Source organism: Pteronotus mesoamericanus, unplaced genomic scaffold, assembly GCF_021234165.1.
Source record: "Pteronotus mesoamericanus isolate MK-2021 breed Mesoamerican mustached bat unplaced genomic scaffold, CSHL_Meso_final contig_436, whole genome shotgun sequence".
NCBI lineage: Eukaryota > Metazoa > Chordata > Mammalia > Chiroptera > Mormoopidae > Pteronotus > Pteronotus mesoamericanus.
This window is the reverse complement of record NW_026555164.1, coordinates 781,931-799,138: the sequence shown is the minus strand read 5'-3', so window position 1 is coordinate 799,138 and position 17,208 is coordinate 781,931. Positions and strand designations below refer to the sequence as shown.

The following is a 17,208-nucleotide window of genomic DNA, read 5'->3' as shown; positions in this document are numbered from 1 at the left end:
CCTTGCAGCCTCCGCTGAGCCAAGTCCCCCTCTGGGTCAGGGCAGAGCACAGGCCCGTCAGAACGCCCAGCCACCTCGGGCTACCATGACAGCTAGTGGCCCTGCACCACTGCAGTATCCTCTCTGGGCCGCCTGTACCCCCGGAATTGAGGGGGCTGGCATCACCGGCAGCCCCCCCGCACAGATGGGAGGTGGAGATTCGGGCCCCAGGCAGTTGACTCCGCTTTGCGTGCACCTGGCCGTCCCAGCAGGAGAGGCTGACCAGCGCCTGCGCCGGCCAGGCAGCAGCGCTCAGCTGTGTGGCTCCAGCTGTTTACTTTGCAGCCCGGCTGTGTGCGGGGCAACGAGCAGACGCTGGCGGGACAGCCCACCCGCACAATGCCCCTGGGGATGCGCCCTGCTAGGTCCCATGCACGGAGAGGAAACTGAGGCCTAAAGGGGTTCCGCGCCTTGCCGACTCACACTGCTTTCGGGCCGCGGAGATGCGCACCCTGAGCCCGAGTCTACACCCGGGGGAAGGCGAACCACTCGCAGGGCCAAGCTAGGGGACCGCGGGGGGCGTGGCCCCGCGGGGGTGGGCGGAGCGGGGAGGGACCGGAGGCTGGGCGGCCGTGATTGGATGCGGCTTGGAGCTCGTCACTGGGCTGCCTCCTAGTCGGCGGCCCTGCCTTGGCCCCGCCCCACCGCGCGCCGGGCGTAGACCTGCCGGGAACCTCCGTCTGGCCCCGCCCCGGCCCTGCCCCGGCCACGCCCCGCTGAGGACTGCAGTTAAACCGCGCGGGGCCCTGCCTGCGCCGCAGCCCAGCTTAACCTCCCAGGGGATCCCCAGTAGGTCGCCCGGAGGCCCGCGGTCCCGGCGTCTGGACCCGGGTCCTGCCCCGGTGCGCAGGAGCCCCTCTGCGGAGCGCTCAGGCCAGAAGTTAGCGAGAGGCCGACGAAGACCTTTAACGCACACAGTCGCAGAATTGACTGCGGCTTGTGCTTGCTCTTCTGAATCGGTTTACTGACGTGTAACGTGCAATTCCGCCACTTATATCCAAGGGGGGTTTACCCAGAGTGGTGCAGCGATCGCCACGACCTAATTCAGAGAGTCTCCATCCCCCTCCCCACAGCTGCTCCACTTCCGGAGGTCCGCGGGATCTGACCGCGCTGCGCTGCGAAGCGGACCGCCAGGGGGCGCTGCGGGCGCGCTCCGGGACCGACCCTCAGCTGCGCCTGCGCCGGCGCCGCGCGCGAACCCGAGCGCAAGCCCGCCGAGCGCGCTCCCCCGCGACTGCGCCTGCGCGGAGCCCGTGGCCCCGCCGCTCCCGCCGGGGGCTCGTCGCTGGGCGGCTGGGCCATGGGGGAGGCCGAGGTGGGCGGCGGGGGCGCGGCGGGCGACAAGGGGCCGGGGGAGGCGGCCACCAGCCCAGCAGAGGAGACAGTGGTTTGGAGCCCCGAGGTGGAGGTGTGCCTGTTCCACGCCATGCTGGGCCACAAACCCGTCGGTGAGCGGAGCGCCGCGGACCCGCGTGGGGGCGGGGCGAGCTGGCAACGGCCGGGAGCGCGCGGCCGGGGCGCGCGGCCGAGCGGAGGCCTCCTACACTGCATCCCGCCGACCCTGCACCATCTGCACCCCGCACCCTGCCTCCACGTGCACCTGCCCCCTCTGCACCCCCGCCCCCTGCCACCGCATGCACCTGCCCCCTCTGCACCCCCACCCTCTGCCACCGCCATCCCCACCTCCGCCCCCTCTTTACCACTTACCCACCGACGCCTGCCTCATTCTCCCCTCACCTTTGCCCCCCCACACCCCACGGACTCCTGACCCCTTTTGCACCCCCTCAACAGATCCCTTCCTCCCGCAGGTGTGAACCGGCACTTCCACATGATCTGTATCAGGGACAAGTTCAGCCAGAACATCGGCCGGCAGGTGCCATCCAAAGTTATCTGGGACCACCTGAGCACCATGTATGACATGCAGGCGCTGGTGAGCTGGACCCCGCCCTCCCCGGGCCCCAGACCAGTTGGCAGCAGTGTCCCCCCTGTGCCTCCTCCAGTCAGTGCAGGTCCCGCCCTCTGAGAACCTGCCATCCCCGTGGGGCCAGTCACAAAACGAGGTAGCTCCGGACGGGTTTCCAGAAGGCACAGAGCTACTGATGGCAGCAGGTCACTCGTGCTGAACCTGCCTAAGGCGGCCAGGGAAGGTCTCTCCGGGGAGGTAACCCAGGAGCCCAGGCTGGAGCAAGGGGGCCCTTGCGCCACCATCGTTCTTACGGGGGAAGCCCCAGAGTGCTCTAGGCAGGCAGGTGACTGTGTCCCCATCAGGCTAAGGTGAACGGGATGCCCACGAGAGCCTGGCAGGCGGGGCCCCAGGTTTCATGGGCTTGCCAGCCCTGACTCCCAGGTTTCTCAGCCACTGAGCTGTGAGGGCCCTCTGAGCGTGAGACAGCCCTTGCCGCTCTGCCCCTGCAGGCAAGTGCCACGAACCCAGCGTTCCTCCCCTCCTGGGGTCTGTTGGCTGCGCCCGCAGGGGAACACAGGAGGGAGCCATCCTCGCCCCTCCGAGTCCACCGTGGCAACCCTGGGGCAGCTCTGAGGGTGCTCCCGAGCCGGATCTCATACACGTGGAGTCACTTGCTAAAGTCACGCTTTTTTCTTAAAATAATAAAACTCTCTCTTGGCCACCAGCACGAGTCTGAGATTCTTCCTTTTCCGAATCCAGAGAGGAACTTCGTCCTTCCGGAAGAGATCATTCAGGAAGTCCGTGAAGGTGAGACTCGGGCGAGTTCGGGGTAGGGGTTAGGAAAGGCCCGCGGAGCGGGGCTGGGGGTGGTGGTGTTGGGGTGAGGTCATGAGGGTCAGGGAGGAGCGGCAGTCGCAGGCCTGTGATGCTCAGCCCACCGGGATGGGAGACATGTGTTCAGGAACAGGCAGCAGCTGGCAGCGGCCGGGGCCGACGTGTGCTGCCCGCATGGGTAGCAGGCCCGGCCTGGGCCGCCCGCCGGCGTGGGCTTCCAGTAAATGCCCACTGTCTCTCCCCCACAGGAAAAGTGGTCATTGAAGAGGAAATGAAGGAGGAAATGAAGGAAGACATGGACCCCCATAATGGGTCCGATGACGGTAAGTGTGGAGCTCGCCCCGTCCCTCGGCTGGGGCCCCGGGGGACGCAGCACCCCGCCCCGGCAGGGCCTCCCCGCAGGGCGCCACGCAGGCCCCCGCCTGCATCTCAGCCCGCTGCAGCCACAGCCGCTCTGTCTGGTCCAGCAGCTGAGAGGCAGCTTCCCTCTGCTCGGGCAGGAGCCTCACCGGGCGTGGACGTCGTGCGCGCGGCCAACACCACGAACGGACCACGGGGCAGCCTCGGGCACCGGGCGGGCCCAGTCAGGTGGACCCAGTGTGCAGTGCCGGAGGTCTCAGTGCAGGACAGACCCTGAGTAGCAAAGCCGGCTCCACCTTGCGGGACAGGCGTGAGTGGCGGCCGGGGCGGGTCCTGCAGCCGAGCGCGCGGTGCCCGAGGCCCCCGCGGCGGGCACGCTCTCAGAAGGACCAGGCGCTCTGCGGGCCGGGCGGGCGCCCCCAGCTCAGGAGCCGCTCGGGGGTTCAGAGCGTCATACGTGTAGATGGAGAATTTTTAACGGAACAGGAAGATGAAATAAAACTCTGGATATTCTGTTTTCAGCCAAATGATTTTGTCTCCCAGTTTTTTCATCTTCAGGAAGCTTGGGGAAAGCAGCCGAAAAGTCCGGCAAAGACAGAGACAAGAACTCCTCAGACTTGGGGGCCAAGGAAGGGGCGGACAAGCGCAAGCGCAGCCGAGCCGCCGACAAGGTCCTGACGGCCAACAGCAACCCCTCCAGCCCCAGCGCCGCCAAGCGGCGCCGCACATAGGCACCCGCGAGGAGGGCCGCGGCCGTGGGCGCCAGGCCGTCGCGGTCAGGGGTCCGGCCCCTGCTGTCAGCCAGGACCAGGGGCTCTGCGGCGCCCACTCACTGCCTGGAGCTGGACGGCCCAAGAAGCCAGGACCGCCGGCTCAGGCTGAGGGCGCGCCCTGTGGCCGGCTCAGCGGCTCACTGCCTCGGCGGCACCCGAGCCACCGCCTGCGTGGGACGCCTGGCGCAAGGAGCAATAAAGCCCACCATCCCCGCCCTGCTGGAAGCACCAGCTTCCCGTCGGCCTGTCCGTCTGTCCACCTGTCCGCCCGCCGCTCTTCGCTCTTGCTCAAGCGACTGTGACCTCCAGAGAAAGGCCACCAAGCCACAGACGGCGGCCCCTCCGTGCTGAGAAACTGAGAACTGGATATTTGGCCTCATTCACTTGTACTGTAACGATGTATATAATTTGGTTGATATTTCACTATTTAATTTCTAAGAAGCCTATTTTACTAGTGTTTTATATGAAAAAAGCACTGCAGAAGTTAAAAACCTGTGTTGTATTTTTTCCGAGATGTTTTGTTTTAAGGTAATGACCGCTGAGATACTTTTGGCTCAGTTTTTATATGCCAGACACAGAGAATTTGTGGTTATTTTTGTATTACCGAGTAACTCGCAAACAGACCAAACGCGTGAGTGGAGGGCGGCCCGATGGGGCTGTCGGCTGGGCCAGGGACTACGCAGCATTAAAGCGCAGAAAGCCACCTGGACTTGTGTGATTTTCATACCAAAGTCAGTCACCTTTTGCTACAGTGGGAAGCTTTTATTTTTCCAAGATTGCTAACTGAAACGTACACTCAGATGTACCTGACTCACTCGATACAATGTAGGTACAGACTGGTGACGGCCGGCGGGGAGACAGGCCCTCGGATCCAGGCCGGGAGACCGAATGAGGCCAGCGGCACCTCCTTCCCGCCGGACAGCTGCGTGTGCCCGGGGCCGCGCCTGCGCAGGCCTGCCGAGCGAACCGAGGCTGGCGCGCCCCCTCCTGGCCCGCCGCCGTGCGACCTCCTCATTGGGACCAGCGGGAGGACATCGCATTCCTGTCCCCTGCCCAGCGTCCGGGCCAAGGCGGGCCAGCACCCACCCGCTCACATCAGGGCCTTGAAGACATCGCCAGCCCCACTGCCCCAGCAGGCCGATGGCACTCGGCACAGCGTCGTGGGCCAGGGCCTGCCAACCCTGAGCGGCGGGTCTCGGTGTCCGCCCCGCACAGGAACCCGCAGCTGAAGCCTGCCGTCCGGGCTTGGGGCCCTGTGGGGCGTGTCTCCAGGGGAAGACACCCCCACCCCCCGTCAGGTCAGAGCACCCTGTTGCTGGGAGCAGGAATCCAACGCAGCCCCTCCCCGCACGCCTGCCACTGGCCTTCCCCTTCTGAGGTGAGGTCCCATGAGGTCCACGTCCAAGCACAGGACACACCACGCGCCCCCAGCTGCCCAGACACACGGGGTCTGTCGCCGTCCCTTGCAGCAGAGCGGTGATGGCCCGTCAAGGCAGGAGAGCAGCGAGCGGCCTGCCTTCCTGAGAGTTCTAGAACCGACAAGGGGAGGACACATGCCCCTGCCTGCCTCTCACTCGCTGTGTCCACTACCCTCACGCAGTGCCCACTCTGCCGGGTCCCGGAATCAAGGCACATGAGAGAGACCTGGCCCTGGGAGAGCCCGCCCACAGCACACAGCCCTGGGGGGCACACAGGGTGGCTCCCTCCACCAGGCTCCCTGGGAGATCATGTCCGGGGACCTGGGGACCTGCTGGAAAAGCCTAGTTAATAAACCAAACCTGCCTCGTTTCTGTTGTTCAGCATCTTACAGGACTTGCAGGAGGGCAGGAGGGCGGCAGGGGAGCAGGCGCCCCGCCCCGCAGGCCTCCCGGGATCCTCGGCTGCATGGGGTCTGTGCAGGTCACACGTGCCACGGGGTGTCTGCAGCCTAAGGGGCCAACCTGTGATGCAGGGGTCTTGGGTGTGCCCACCACGTCACGGGCACACTGTGTCTGAACAAGGACACAGGACACGGAGTGAGTTTGGGACTGGGGTGGAGGGTGGGGCCTAGAGACTCCAGCACACACACCCAAAGCTGCAGAACAGAAAAAAGAAACGCAGTCTGCGTGCAACTGAGACTGGAAACCGCGCGCGTGTCTGTGCCAAGGACGCAGGGGCCTGACACCCGCCTGCACTGTGGGGGGCGGGGGGAGCTGGGAGGGTGTAGTCTCAGCGCTCCCTGCTCTGACCCGGCCGCCCGAGGGGGGTCTGGAGGGACTCCTGAGAACTGTCGAGCGTACGCTGCGTGGCAGCGGTGTGCAGCCGGCCCCCCACCTGGCTGGTGCAGTGGGGATGGGCAGACTTTGGCCGAATAACGTGGCCACCGCTAGTTCTGCCTGAGGAAAGCGTTAGGGCAGGTCTGACCTGAGCCGCCTCAGCCAGAGCCCTCCCAGGAGCTGCACCCCCTCTGGGCGCGGCTGACCGTGGGGGCGCATGGCCGCCTGTGCGAGGGCCTGTGGGTGCAAGGCTGGTGCGGCGTGCGGGGCCGCCCCGTGCACCCTGGGCAGCATGCCACCCAGGGTGCGGAGCCCCCAGCGGCCGGCCCCCAGGCGCAGCTTGTTCCTGCAGCCGAGCCCGGGGTCCAGGGTCACCCGCCCATGGATGTGAGCTCCATGCAAACCACACGCAAAACTGCTCAAGGGGCAACCGGGTGTGATCGCGGTTCACAGAGCAGCAGCTGGGCAGCGTCCTGAGAACTGGCTGGGAAGGCGGGCTGCCCTCGCGGCCCAGCTCTGGGTCAGGCTGGGCGGGGAGGCCAGGTGTCTGTCCTCCATGGGCTCTGGGGGGGTGGGGGCGGGGCTTCCCCCTGCCCCCGGGAGCTCCCACATCAGCCAAACCCAACGCCCCTCCCACCGAGGTTCCCACCTACCCAGTGTCACAGCCAGGGTTTCCGAAGCCCGCCACAAACCAGCTGGCGAGGCCAGGCCTGTGGCCGCGCTCCCCGGGCAAGCCACCCCGGCCGTTTCTGGCAGACGACTTGCAGAGCTGCCCGCAGCTCCGTGCCTTTGGGGGAGTCGCCGCTGCCCTGGAAAGTGAGCTGCGTGTGCGCAGGTTCCAGCCAGGCGAGACCGGGCCCAGAGCTGGCGAAGGCTGGCGCGTCTGCCAGCCCCCAGCACTGGCCCCAAGGCCAGCCCTCCGCTGTGCTCGGTCCCGCTGTCCCCCGCTGCACAGCACAGGGAGCGTCACCATCCCCAGGCACAGGCAGCCGGAAGCCTGCCAGCTGGCATGCAGGGCCAGGAGGCGCCAGCGTCCCTTGCAGGGCTGGGCTGCGGCCCTCCCCATCGGCCTGGTCACCCACGGGCGGGCAGCTCTCCCCGTGGCCAAACCTAACAGCCGGGCTTGGGTCTCAGCTGCGTGCCCGCAGCAAGACCACGGACGCATGGTGACAGCAGGCGGTTTTGCCTGGCGTGGGACCCCCCAGTTTTCACTTCGAAGGGTGAGTCACCCGCTTTGCTGGAGCTCTGTATCTCACAGTGGAGTTGGGGGCAGAGGATGAGTAAGGGACCCAGCGTGGCCGGGAACTTCAGAGCGGCAGGCGATCTCAGCTGTCCGAAATCGGCCACCGCCCAGCCCCCAGAGGAACCCCCCAGGGGCGCCTAACTGGCATGGGTCTGGGCCGAACACCCGCGGGGACCCCCAGTCACTTTGGCTGCCTGGGGCCCGGGCCACGTTGGCTGCCCCCGCGCGGCAGGCACGCTCCGCTGGCCGGGGTGTGGGGGGCCCCCGCTGCCCGTCCTTCTGCCGCGAGGCCGCGACCTCTGTCCAGAGTCTGAGGGAGCTGGGAGGCAGGTGGCTGTCCAAACAAGCCCCTGACAGGTCGTAGCCCAGCTGACGGCGGGAGGACATCCTGAGGGGACCATGCTGGAGGGGTCGCCTCCGGGGGGTATTCATCTGGAGGGACAACTTCCAGGCGGCCCCCTCCTGGGGGCGTCCTCCAAGGACTTCTCCCAGGGCCGCTGTGCTGGGGGCATCTCGGGGCGGGTCTCTAGGGGGTGGGCGTCCTTCAGGGCAGGGCGTTCTCAGAGGGGAGAGCCCTGGGGGGGACCCTGGGGTGAGGGGGAACCCTCGGGGTGGGGGGACTCTCGGGGTGGGGGGACTCTCGGGGTGGGGGTCCTGGGGGCCGGGGACCCTCGGGGTGAGGAGGGCTAGGGGGGCTCTGGGGACACGGCCCGGGGGCTATGCTCGCTTCAGGGGCAGCCTCCCTGCGAGGGACCCCCGGGCGGCCTTTGGGGTCGCGGGGGGTCCCGCGGGGCCGCGTTCCGGGCGAGGGGAGAGAGATCCTCGGGTCGGCGGCCGCGCGCGCCCGCAGCCTCCGGCCACATCCTTCCGGGAGGGCGCCGCGGGCGGGCGGGGTCGGCGGCCCCGGGGACGCTGGACGCCCCGCCCCCGCGCTTCCTCCCGGGTTCGCGGTCGCTTCCGGCGGAGCGCGGGCCCCGCCGCCGCTCGAGCATGGACGACCCGGACCGCGACTCGACCTGGGAGGACGACGAGGAGGAAGGCGAGGGCCCGAGCGCCGCGGGCGACGGCGATGACGAGGCGGGCGCCCCGGGGGATGCGGAGGACGCGGACGAGGAGGAGGAGGAGGAGGAGGAGGAGGTGCGGCCCGGCGCCTCGCAGGTGCGGCCCCCGCGCCCCTGGGAGGCGGGCCCGGCCGCCGCGGCTCCCGGGGCAAACCGTCCCTTTTCTCGGGGCCGGAGACGGAGGCAACCCCTGGGCATGCGGCTCGGGGCCCAGCCCCCGCTCCGGCGGCCCCACCCCGGCCTTTGGCCCCCTGGAGCGCCCCCTCTGTCCGCGCGACGCCCTGAGGTCGCGCCGGCTCGGCGCCCCGGGACGGGATCCGCGCGGTGCCGGCGTTTCCTCCCAGGGAAGTCCCCGCGCCGCCGTGACCGCCCTGCCTCCGTCACGTCCGCCTCCAGGGCTGCGGCTCTGGGCTCTGGGTCCCGCATCTCAACCTCCTGGCGCCCCGCAAGGAGCGCCTCGCCCTGCTCCCCCTTTCCCAGGACTCCACTCTTCGCCCAGGCGGCCAGCCCCCGTCTGCGGTGCCCCTGCTGTTCCTCCCGGGGTGCGGCGGCCGCTTCCCCCTCGGCCCGGGGCTGGCCTTGCGCCCCCGTGCAGGTAGCCTTGGAGGCTGCATTAGGTGACCTGCCTGAGCCCCGGCCTGCCCACGGGTTGCCTCTGGTTACCGCTGGTTACTTGTTAGACCACTGGTTACTTTGTTGCCACCCGTTACTTGTCTTGCCCCTGGGTACTTGTTAGCAGGGATTACTTGCTGGCACTCAGGGGGCTGTGGGTGCCATTGTCCCAGCTGGGGCCCCAGGAGTTTTGGGGGCCTGGGACCCAGAATAGTGGCCGTCACACTGGGTCCCGGCCGCTTCTGGACCGTGTAGCGCTGACAGCACGTCTGGAGGACCGGGAGTGCGCCTGTGTGCTCTCCCGGGCGGGTTCCCCCGAGCAGGTGAGAGCGCTGGTTTTCAGGGCTCTCCCTCAGGGGCAGGACGGGGAGGGACCCCGAGAGGCTCCGGCGGGTGCGGCGAGGGGCAGGCGAGAGGACGCTGTCCTGCCGCAGGTGCCCGAGCACCCCGTGTCCGCTGCCACCCAGGGCGGGGGCGCCCTGACCTGCGGCCCCTTGCCCCGCCCCCAGGACCCCGTGCTGCTCCCAGCACCCGCTGGCCCAGGGGCAGGAGAAATAGAAACCGAGGGAGAAGTGGGACCGGCTTCTGCTGAGTTTCGGTTTTGCTCCCTGGCCCTTGGCCAGAAGGGGAAGGCGGAGCGGCCGGCCCCGGCGTGGAGGCCGGCAGAGGGCAGTTGCGGGCCCAGCCTGCCGCTCAGACAGGGGCCTGCGGTTGGGGACGGGTCGAGCCAGGGGACACAGCCAGAGGGTGCAGCCTTCTGACCTTCCCGCAGTGTGCTCCTCCCAGCTGCCCCCTCCGCGCGCCCCAGAGCTGCCTCTGTCTCGGCCCCTCGTCCTCACCCAGCCTCCAGCTCGGTCAGACGTGGGGCTCGGCCCCCCACCCCCTTCTCGGGACCCCAGCGTGCTTGGCCTGTGGATGCTTGGCCACAGGGCTACCGGGGATGGGGGGCAGCGAGGGGTCTCTGCCTTGGTGCGGGGAAGCTCCCAGCCCCACTCTGAAGGGGCTGTTGGCCCAGAAACACGGGGTCTGGTCACTGAACAGTGGGTTCGGGCCGGAAGGGACTGGAAGGGACCGGCTCCTGGGGCCTTGGACATTCATTCCTTCATCAGCCCCTGCGACAGGTGTTTGGGGCCCCTACCAGGGCCATAAGTGGGGACACAAGCCTGGTGACCGCTCAGAGCACAGCGCGAGGAGGAAGTACCAGGGGAGGGGGGCCCGCGAGCACGGGAGGAGGAAGGGAGGCTGGAGCTGGAGGCCCGCACCCGGGAGGGTTCGTGTGCGCCGGGGCGTCCTGAGGGGGGCCTCGCTCCAGCCACTCGGGGCCCCCCCAGCTTTGCTGACCTGGGGCACATGTCCCACCGCCCCTCCAGAATGCGGGCGCACGGGGTGGGTCCTGCCTGGTGGCCTCAGGGAGAGCGAGGGTCTCCCGGGGGGATCTCACGCCCCGCCTTCTCTCCCCAGTCTAGGACGACCGGGTTCCGGAACTGGCGAGCCATGCGGGACACACGCAGGTACCGCCACCACTACCCGGTACGTAGCCACCCCGGCGGGCGCCCTCGCACCTTTGAGCCCACCCGGGACCACCTCGGCACCCGGCCTCTGCGGGCCTCAGCGTCCTTGCCTTCCCAGGTGGCCACGGGGCCGGCTCTCGGCACATCCCCCGGCCCACACCGCCTGCCCCCCACAGCGGTCCCCTGTTGTCCGTGGCCCCTGCCCTCTGCACCCGAGTCTCAGGCGGCGGCAGCCCTGGGGCCGCCTCTGGGTGCAGATGAGGGGGCGTCCCAGCGCGGGCCCGCATTGGCGGGGAGGGGAGGAGGGGGTCAGAGGCGGATGCGGGCCCCACGGCCAGCGGCCGCTTGGCAGCCTTCAGGGCGGCGGGAGGTCTGTGGCCGAGAGCAGGCACCCGCCCGCCGCCCCCAGGACCGTCCAGTCAGGGGGCTCGGGAGGCGGCAGCAGGCGGCCTGTTTCTGCTTCCGACGACGTCCTGACCGGGATGCGCTCTGGCTCCTCAGGATCTGATCGAGCGGGACAGCAACGGCGACATGCCAAACCTGAGCTTCTACAGGAACGAGATCCCGTTCCTGCCCAATGGTGCGTGCCGCCTGCCCTTCCCCTCCCCCGCCGCAGGGACCTGGGCGGGGACTGAAGGCAGGGCCTGTGGCTCTCGGGCAGCCCCACAGCACCCCCTGGGGACCGCTGAGGGGACACCAGGGCCCAAGGTCTCCCGTCACAAGCTCTTGGTGCTCCTGCGGTAGCGGGAAAGCCACACGTGACTGCTAGGTGTGGATTTTACATTTTTAAATGGTGGGGGGAGATTTAAGGAAGAATAATGTTTTGTGACTTGAAAACGATATGAAATTCCAATTTCTGCGTCCGTGACTGGAGCGTTACGGGGACCCACGGTCTGCGGCTGTTGTCCCCGGGACGCAGCGGACGTGCCACGGGGCCGCCCAGCCTCAAACATTCGCTGCCTGGCCCTTTGCGAGGCAGCGGGCGCCCGGCGGGGGTGCAGGTGGCGGGCGGGGGGGGGGGGTGCTCCACCGCATGTTCTGTGTGAGGGTAGGGTTTTGCTCACAAGGCGCGGTGCGGGGAGCAGTGAGGACCCCTCCTGCAACGACGGGCAAGACCAGGAACACGGGCCCCGTCCTTGAGGGGCGTAGTTGTCTCTGGAGTCCCCCTGCGGTCAGCAGGGGGTCCCCGCTCCCAGACCGCAGGGGGGCTCGGGGGTGGAAATGCCACGAGAGGTGCAGCTCCCAGCTGCGCCGCCCTGAGGTCCTCAGCAGGGCGGGGGGAGCTCGGGGCTCCGAGGGGCTCCGCGCTGACGTGTCTCCACGGGGCTCCTAGGCTGTCTCATTGACACCATCCTTCAGGACTGGAAGGGCAACTATGACGTCCTGGAGGACAACCACTCCTACATCCAGTGGTGAGTGGGGGGCGGGGCCCCCGCAGCAGACGCATCAGGTCCTTTCCAAGGTGCTCACTGCAGGGCCCTGCCGGCCAGGGGCTGCGGGCGGCAGGCGTGGGCTCTTCAGCCCCGAGCAGGCTTGCTGCGGGCAGCCCCGTGAGCCCGAGGACGCCGGGCGCCGGCCTGTCCTGCGTGGCGGGGGGCGAGGCGTGGCTGGAGGCAGCCCCTTGGTGTTGCCCAGCAGACATCGCATCTGCGAGGACAGCTTGCAGAGGCCCCTCCTGGGCGCGGGAGCATCTGTGACCAGAGAAAAAGAACTGAGGACAAAAGGGGCAGCTGGCTGCCCTGGGTGGAAAGGCCGGTGCTGACCCTGGCCGCCGAGCACGCTTGCTGAGGCCCCGGGACCGCACGTGTGCCCGTCCTGGGCCCCGGTCTGTGACGCCCTCCCGGAGCTGTGCCCTCGCGCTCGGCTTTCCCGTGAGAGCCCGCGGCGTGTGCGCGTCCAGCCCTGGCCCGGGTTGAGTGGTGTGCCCGGCGGCGGGGGTCAGCCGCCCGGCCCGCCTGCGCCTGAGCAGCCTCTCCCCCCCGCAGGCTGTTCCCTCTGCGGGAGCCGGGGGTGAACTGGCACGCCAAGCCCCTCACGCTGCGGGAGATCCAGGTGAGCCTCGTGGGGGCGGTAGGCGGAAGCCCCCACACGCCCCGCCCCAGCTGCCTTCCCTCTGCGGTGGCCCTCGGCTCCACCCCCGGCACCCCCTGGGGCTGCCGGGGAGTTGGGCTCCGCTGCGGAGTCGGGGCAGGAGTGAGCCTTTCTCTCCCCGCCTGGGGCTGGCAGTGGGGCCGCAGCATCCCCGGAGCTGCTCCGGGAGGTCCCCGCGGGGCTAAAGCGACACGTCCGGCCCTGGCCGCTTTGTAGCAGCTCAGGGTCAAGAGGCCGTTAAGGGGACACGGCTCGGCTCCTTCACCCTGTCATTGCCCTGAGCACCTGTGTGGGGCGTCCGCTGGCCCGGCCCGAGGGAGGCGTGGGCCAGCCGCTTGTCTGTGTGCGGGGACGGCCCCTGAACCCTCCCCGGCTGCTTTCCAGGAGTTTAAAAGCTCCCAGGAGGCCCGGGAGCGGTTCGTGCAGGCCTACGAGCTCATGCTGGGCTTCTACGGGATCGAGCTGGAGGACCGCGACACCGGCCGGGTGCGCCGCGCACCCAACTACCAGAAGTGCTTCCGGAACCTCAACTGGTGAGGCCTGCCCCGCCCGCTGGCCAGCCCGCTGGGGCGAAGGAGGGAGGAGCGGGGCTGGGTTTCAGGCAGGGGTCCCGGAGCACGTCTGGGGATGGGGGCACATGGCTGAGGCTCTGTGCACCCTCCTCCTTGCTTGCAGGGTGGGGTGGGCCCTGCCTGATAGGGTGTGAAGGCCTAAAGAAGGGGCCACTGGTCGTGTGGCTTCTCAGCTGTGCCCGGCTACCCACTGGGCGGGTCCCAGGCACCGCCCGTCAGGCCTGTTGGGAAGCATGGGGTCAGTGGAGGCGCAGGGAGTGAATTTTCCCCATGGCACAAACTACAGAGGCCCCTCACTAGCCGCGCGGGGGCGGGGCGTGCTCCATGGGATCAAGGGGACAGTCCCCATTTAGAGGATAGAGGACGTGTCACCACCCCCTACCGCACGCTTCTGCAGGTGGGGTCGGGCAGGGCCGGGGGTGGGGGTGGGCCTGGGCTGAGAACCGCCCCCCCAGCGCCCTCTGCTTGCCCTCCCCCAGGCACAGCCACAACAACCTGCGCATCACGCGCATCCTCAAGTCGCTGGGCGAGCTGGGCCTGGAGCGCTACCAGGCGCCGCTAGTGCGCTTCTTCCTGGAGGAGACGCTGGTGCGCGGGCAGCTGCCGGGCGTGCGGCAGAGTGCGCTGGACTACTTTGTCTTCACTGTGCGCTGCCCGCGCCAGCGGCGCGCGCTGCTGCGCTTTGCCTGGGAGCACTTCCGGCCGCGGCGCAAGTTCGTCTGGGCGCCGCACGACAAGCTGCGGAGGCTCAGGCTGCGCTCCCCTCCGCGGCCACCCTCGCCAGCGGCCCCCAGCGACGCCGACGCGGAGGACAGCCCCCGGGATGCCCGCCTCGTGGCCGGCGCCTCTGGACCCGGGAGGGGCGAGGGTGGGGAGAGTGTGGCTGTCGGCCCCCCGCCGCCAAGCGCTGAGCCCCAGGAGGAGGAGGAGGCCCAGGAGCGGGACCAGGGAGAGGAGGCCCGGAGCCCCGGGGAGGAGGGACCCGAGCCTTCCAGCCCCAAGGAGAGCAAGAAGAGGAAGCTGGAGGCAAAGCGGCGGGAGCAGGCCCCTGGGGACGCAGGCCCCCAGAGCACCTCTGAGGTGGAGACGATCGCCCAGAACCTGGAGGGCTGTGCCCTCAGCCAGGGCAGCCTGGGCGCGGGGGCCCTGGGGGTGGGCAGCCAGGAGCCCGATGGGGACGAGCGGTCCCTTCCCCCACCCCCGGGGGCCAAGGCGTCCGACGACGAGGTGAGGAAGCGGAGGAAGGTGGACCAGACGCTGGCCCCTACCTGGCCCCCGGGTGGGCCAGGGCGCCCCGAGGCCACCGTGGGCGAGAATGGGGTGGAGGAGGCGGAGGGCGAGGGCGCGCTGGAGCGGGGCGCCCCCCAAAGCCCCCCTGAGCAGGGTGCCCCACGGAGCCCGGCCCCAGAAGAGCCTGCCTTGGACCCGAAGGCAGAGCCCGTGGAGGCGGGGCTGGCAGCTGAGCCCCAACCGCCTTAGGCAGTGGGACCCCAGCGGGCGTCCCGCCAGGCCCTGCACGGGGGGAACCACGTGGCCCGGGGCCTCCGCAGCCGCGGGAAGCACAGGACTCCAGGACCTTCACCTCACCTGCTCTGCTGCCTCTCTCCTTGGGGCACGGGCCCCTCCTTGTAAATTGACCCTTAAGTGTCTGGGGGTGGGAGTGGGGCTCGTTTTCTAAGTCTGGTGCCCAGGCCTTTTCTGAATAAACTCGTTTGACGTAGAGTGCTCTGGCGTGGGCAGCGGTCCTGGGGGGTGGCCGGGTGGGCTGGGACCGATTCCACGAGCCGCGCTGCTCTCCAGACGGGCTGTGCTGTGGCCCCCTCTGCCCACGTGTCACACGTGTGGGCGCAGACGCACCCCACGCAACGCACCCTGACCACACGGCCTCCCAGGGCCCTGGCGCTGGACGTGTGGTCCCTTGACCGCCTGTAGTCGCCGGTGCGGGAGCAGGTCTGGGGTCTTGGCACCTCCCTCCAGGCGGGCAGAGGGAAGGCCGCGCCGGAGGGTCCCAGGGCCTGCACCAGGCCTCCGCCGGCCCCGTTGGGGCGCAGCGGGGTGCTTCGGCAGCGTCCTCTGCGGCACTGTTCCTGCCTGCCAGCCACAGCTCCCGGCCCACCCTCCGTGGGAGGCTCAGTCTTCCAGGGCCCCGCGGCCCGTCCGGCCCTCCCCACAGGCGGGGCCGGCCCCCACCCCAGGCCAGGTCCCTTCTCTGCCTCACACGCTCTCCTCTGCACAAAAGGACGGGCTGCCGCGCTCCCGGGGCAGGTGGAGGGAGCGGGCGCCCATCTGGCTCCCTGTCCCTGAGAAGCGGCGGCGATCACCCCTGTTCCGGGAGGGGGGGCTGGGTGCGATGGGCACATGGCGGCCCTGGGGGGGAGGTGCTGGGTGCGCGCCCACCTGCACTGCCGTGGGGCCGGCGCCAATCTCGGTTTCCACCGCAGGGGAGAGCGGCACAGACGGGGGGTGGGGGGGGGCACGAGGCGTCCAACACTGGGTCTCCGGCCGTGCTCGTTCCTCAGGCGGAGCCTGTGCGGCTCCGGCGCAGATGGAGGAGCTTGAGGCCGGGCGGGGAGCCCCACGGGAGCCGCCCTGGGGGTGGGGCCTGGGGACAGACGCCACGACGGGCAGCTCCAGGGCACCGACCCCAAGCTTTGGCCCCTGTCCCCCAGCCCCAGGGCACTGCAGCTGCCTGGGCGTGGGTTTGCTGGGGCAGCGGGGCAGAGAGCCAAAGACCCGGTGGCGCCCCTCGTGGAGCTGTGGGGCCAGGCGGAAGGGACTGAAGGGTCACCTGGAGGGGACCAATCTTGCTCCCCAGGTCCTGGGGTGGGGTGCGGGCGGCTCCCCCAGCCCCCTGCGTCTCTGAGGTCATCCTACTTTGGCTCAGATTCTGCAGGAGCACAGGTGTTACCAGCTTCTGGGCTTTTCCCGGTAGAGTTCACACTCCTCCCTCCCACTTGAGGGCCTGAAGGGGCAGCTGCGCCCAGACCCTGGGGAAGCCTGCCCGGCACCTGGGGGCCAGGTGTGTCCCTGCGGCTCCCGGTTCCTTGGCTCTCCCACCGCCTCCTGCGTTCCTGCCCGAGGAAAGAGGCTGACGCAGCGGGTCCCGAGCCCCGGGGGCGGGCCTGTCGGTGCCGAACCTCGGAGAGGCCCCGGCCCTCCAGGCCCAGGCGCTGCCCCTCTCCCCAGGGCGGGGACCCCTGAGCTGCCCGAGGCCAGGAGAAACGAGGCGCCCAACGCCAGCCTGGGGCTCCTGTCCCTCGTGGTTTCTGCTCAGGCCCCAGGTGGCCCTCCCGCCCCCTCCACCGGGGCCACCGCTCTCTCAGGGTGAGGAATGCCAGGGTGCAGCCTGGCCTCTGCCTCCAGGGTGCACGTGTACGGACGGCCGGTACCGAGTTTGGGTCAGGCCCTGGGGTCCAGAGACTGAGCTGGCCCGAGACCTTCGCCGATGGCGGGGCCCATAGCAGGGGCCAGGGCCGTGGGGGGCCTGTCCGGGCCCTGGAGCACCGCGCTCCCCCTCTCTGGGGGTCTTCCTGGGCCATGGGCAGCCGGGGTCCCGCCCAGGGCCTGGGGAAGGGTAGGTGGCTTCCAGATCCCGCTTCTGGACGAAAGCTGCCCCTTCCCCACTAGGGCCCTTCAGCGCGGGGCTCTCCACCCCCGGGGGGAGGGGCCGGGGAGAAGAGAGCATCTTTCTTTCTCGCTAAAAGGTGTATGTGTCTAACTCACCAGCCGGGGATAATTTTAACTCAGGGGCCGGCCAGAAAAATGCCACTGGAGCTTCCTCCGCCCGGCCGGCTCGGCGGGAGCGCGGGCAGCGGAAGCCCCGCCCGCCCAGGTGGGCCCGCTGAATGGGGGGCTTGTGCGCAGCCGGAGGGGCGGGCGCTGGCGACCCGCCCGCCGCCCGCCCCGCCCGCCCGCCGAGCCCCGAGCCCAGCCCGGTCGCCGCCACCGGCG

General features: G+C 69.4%; 2 protein-coding genes across 4 annotated transcripts; both read left to right on the top strand.

Moving 5' to 3' along the window:
• Positions 1-1,283: 1,283 nt before the first annotated feature.
• On the top strand, positions 1,284-4,809 carry MRGBP (MRG domain binding protein). Of its 2 annotated transcripts, none has more exons than XM_054577498.1 (5): positions 1,284-1,487; positions 1,848-1,969; positions 2,671-2,752; positions 3,028-3,102; positions 3,683-4,809. In XM_054577498.1, the coding sequence occupies exons 1-5, from the start codon at positions 1,340-1,342 to the stop codon at positions 3,868-3,870; spliced, it is 615 nt and encodes a 204-aa protein (XP_054433473.1). In that variant the 5' UTR covers positions 1,284-1,339; the 3' UTR covers positions 3,871-4,809. The 2 variants fall into 2 exon arrangements, with proteins under 2 accessions (XP_054433473.1, XP_054433472.1); XM_054577497.1 differs by lacking the exon at positions 3,683-4,809 and adding an exon at positions 3,280-3,654 and having other exon boundaries at positions 1,340-1,487.
• A 2,212-nt stretch (positions 4,810-7,021) lies between these two features.
• Positions 7,022-14,962, top strand: OGFR (opioid growth factor receptor). Of its 2 annotated transcripts, none has more exons than XM_054577496.1 (7): positions 7,022-7,387; positions 10,545-10,613; positions 11,096-11,174; positions 11,928-12,006; positions 12,580-12,646; positions 13,070-13,218; positions 13,737-14,962. In XM_054577496.1, the coding sequence occupies exons 1-7, from the start codon at positions 7,331-7,333 to the stop codon at positions 14,734-14,736; spliced, it is 1,500 nt and encodes a 499-aa protein (XP_054433471.1). In that variant the 5' UTR covers positions 7,022-7,330; the 3' UTR covers positions 14,737-14,962. The 2 variants fall into 2 exon arrangements, with proteins under 2 accessions (XP_054433471.1, XP_054433470.1); XM_054577495.1 differs by lacking the exon at positions 7,022-7,387 and adding an exon at positions 8,366-8,568.
• Positions 14,963-17,208: the final 2,246 nt, after the last annotated feature.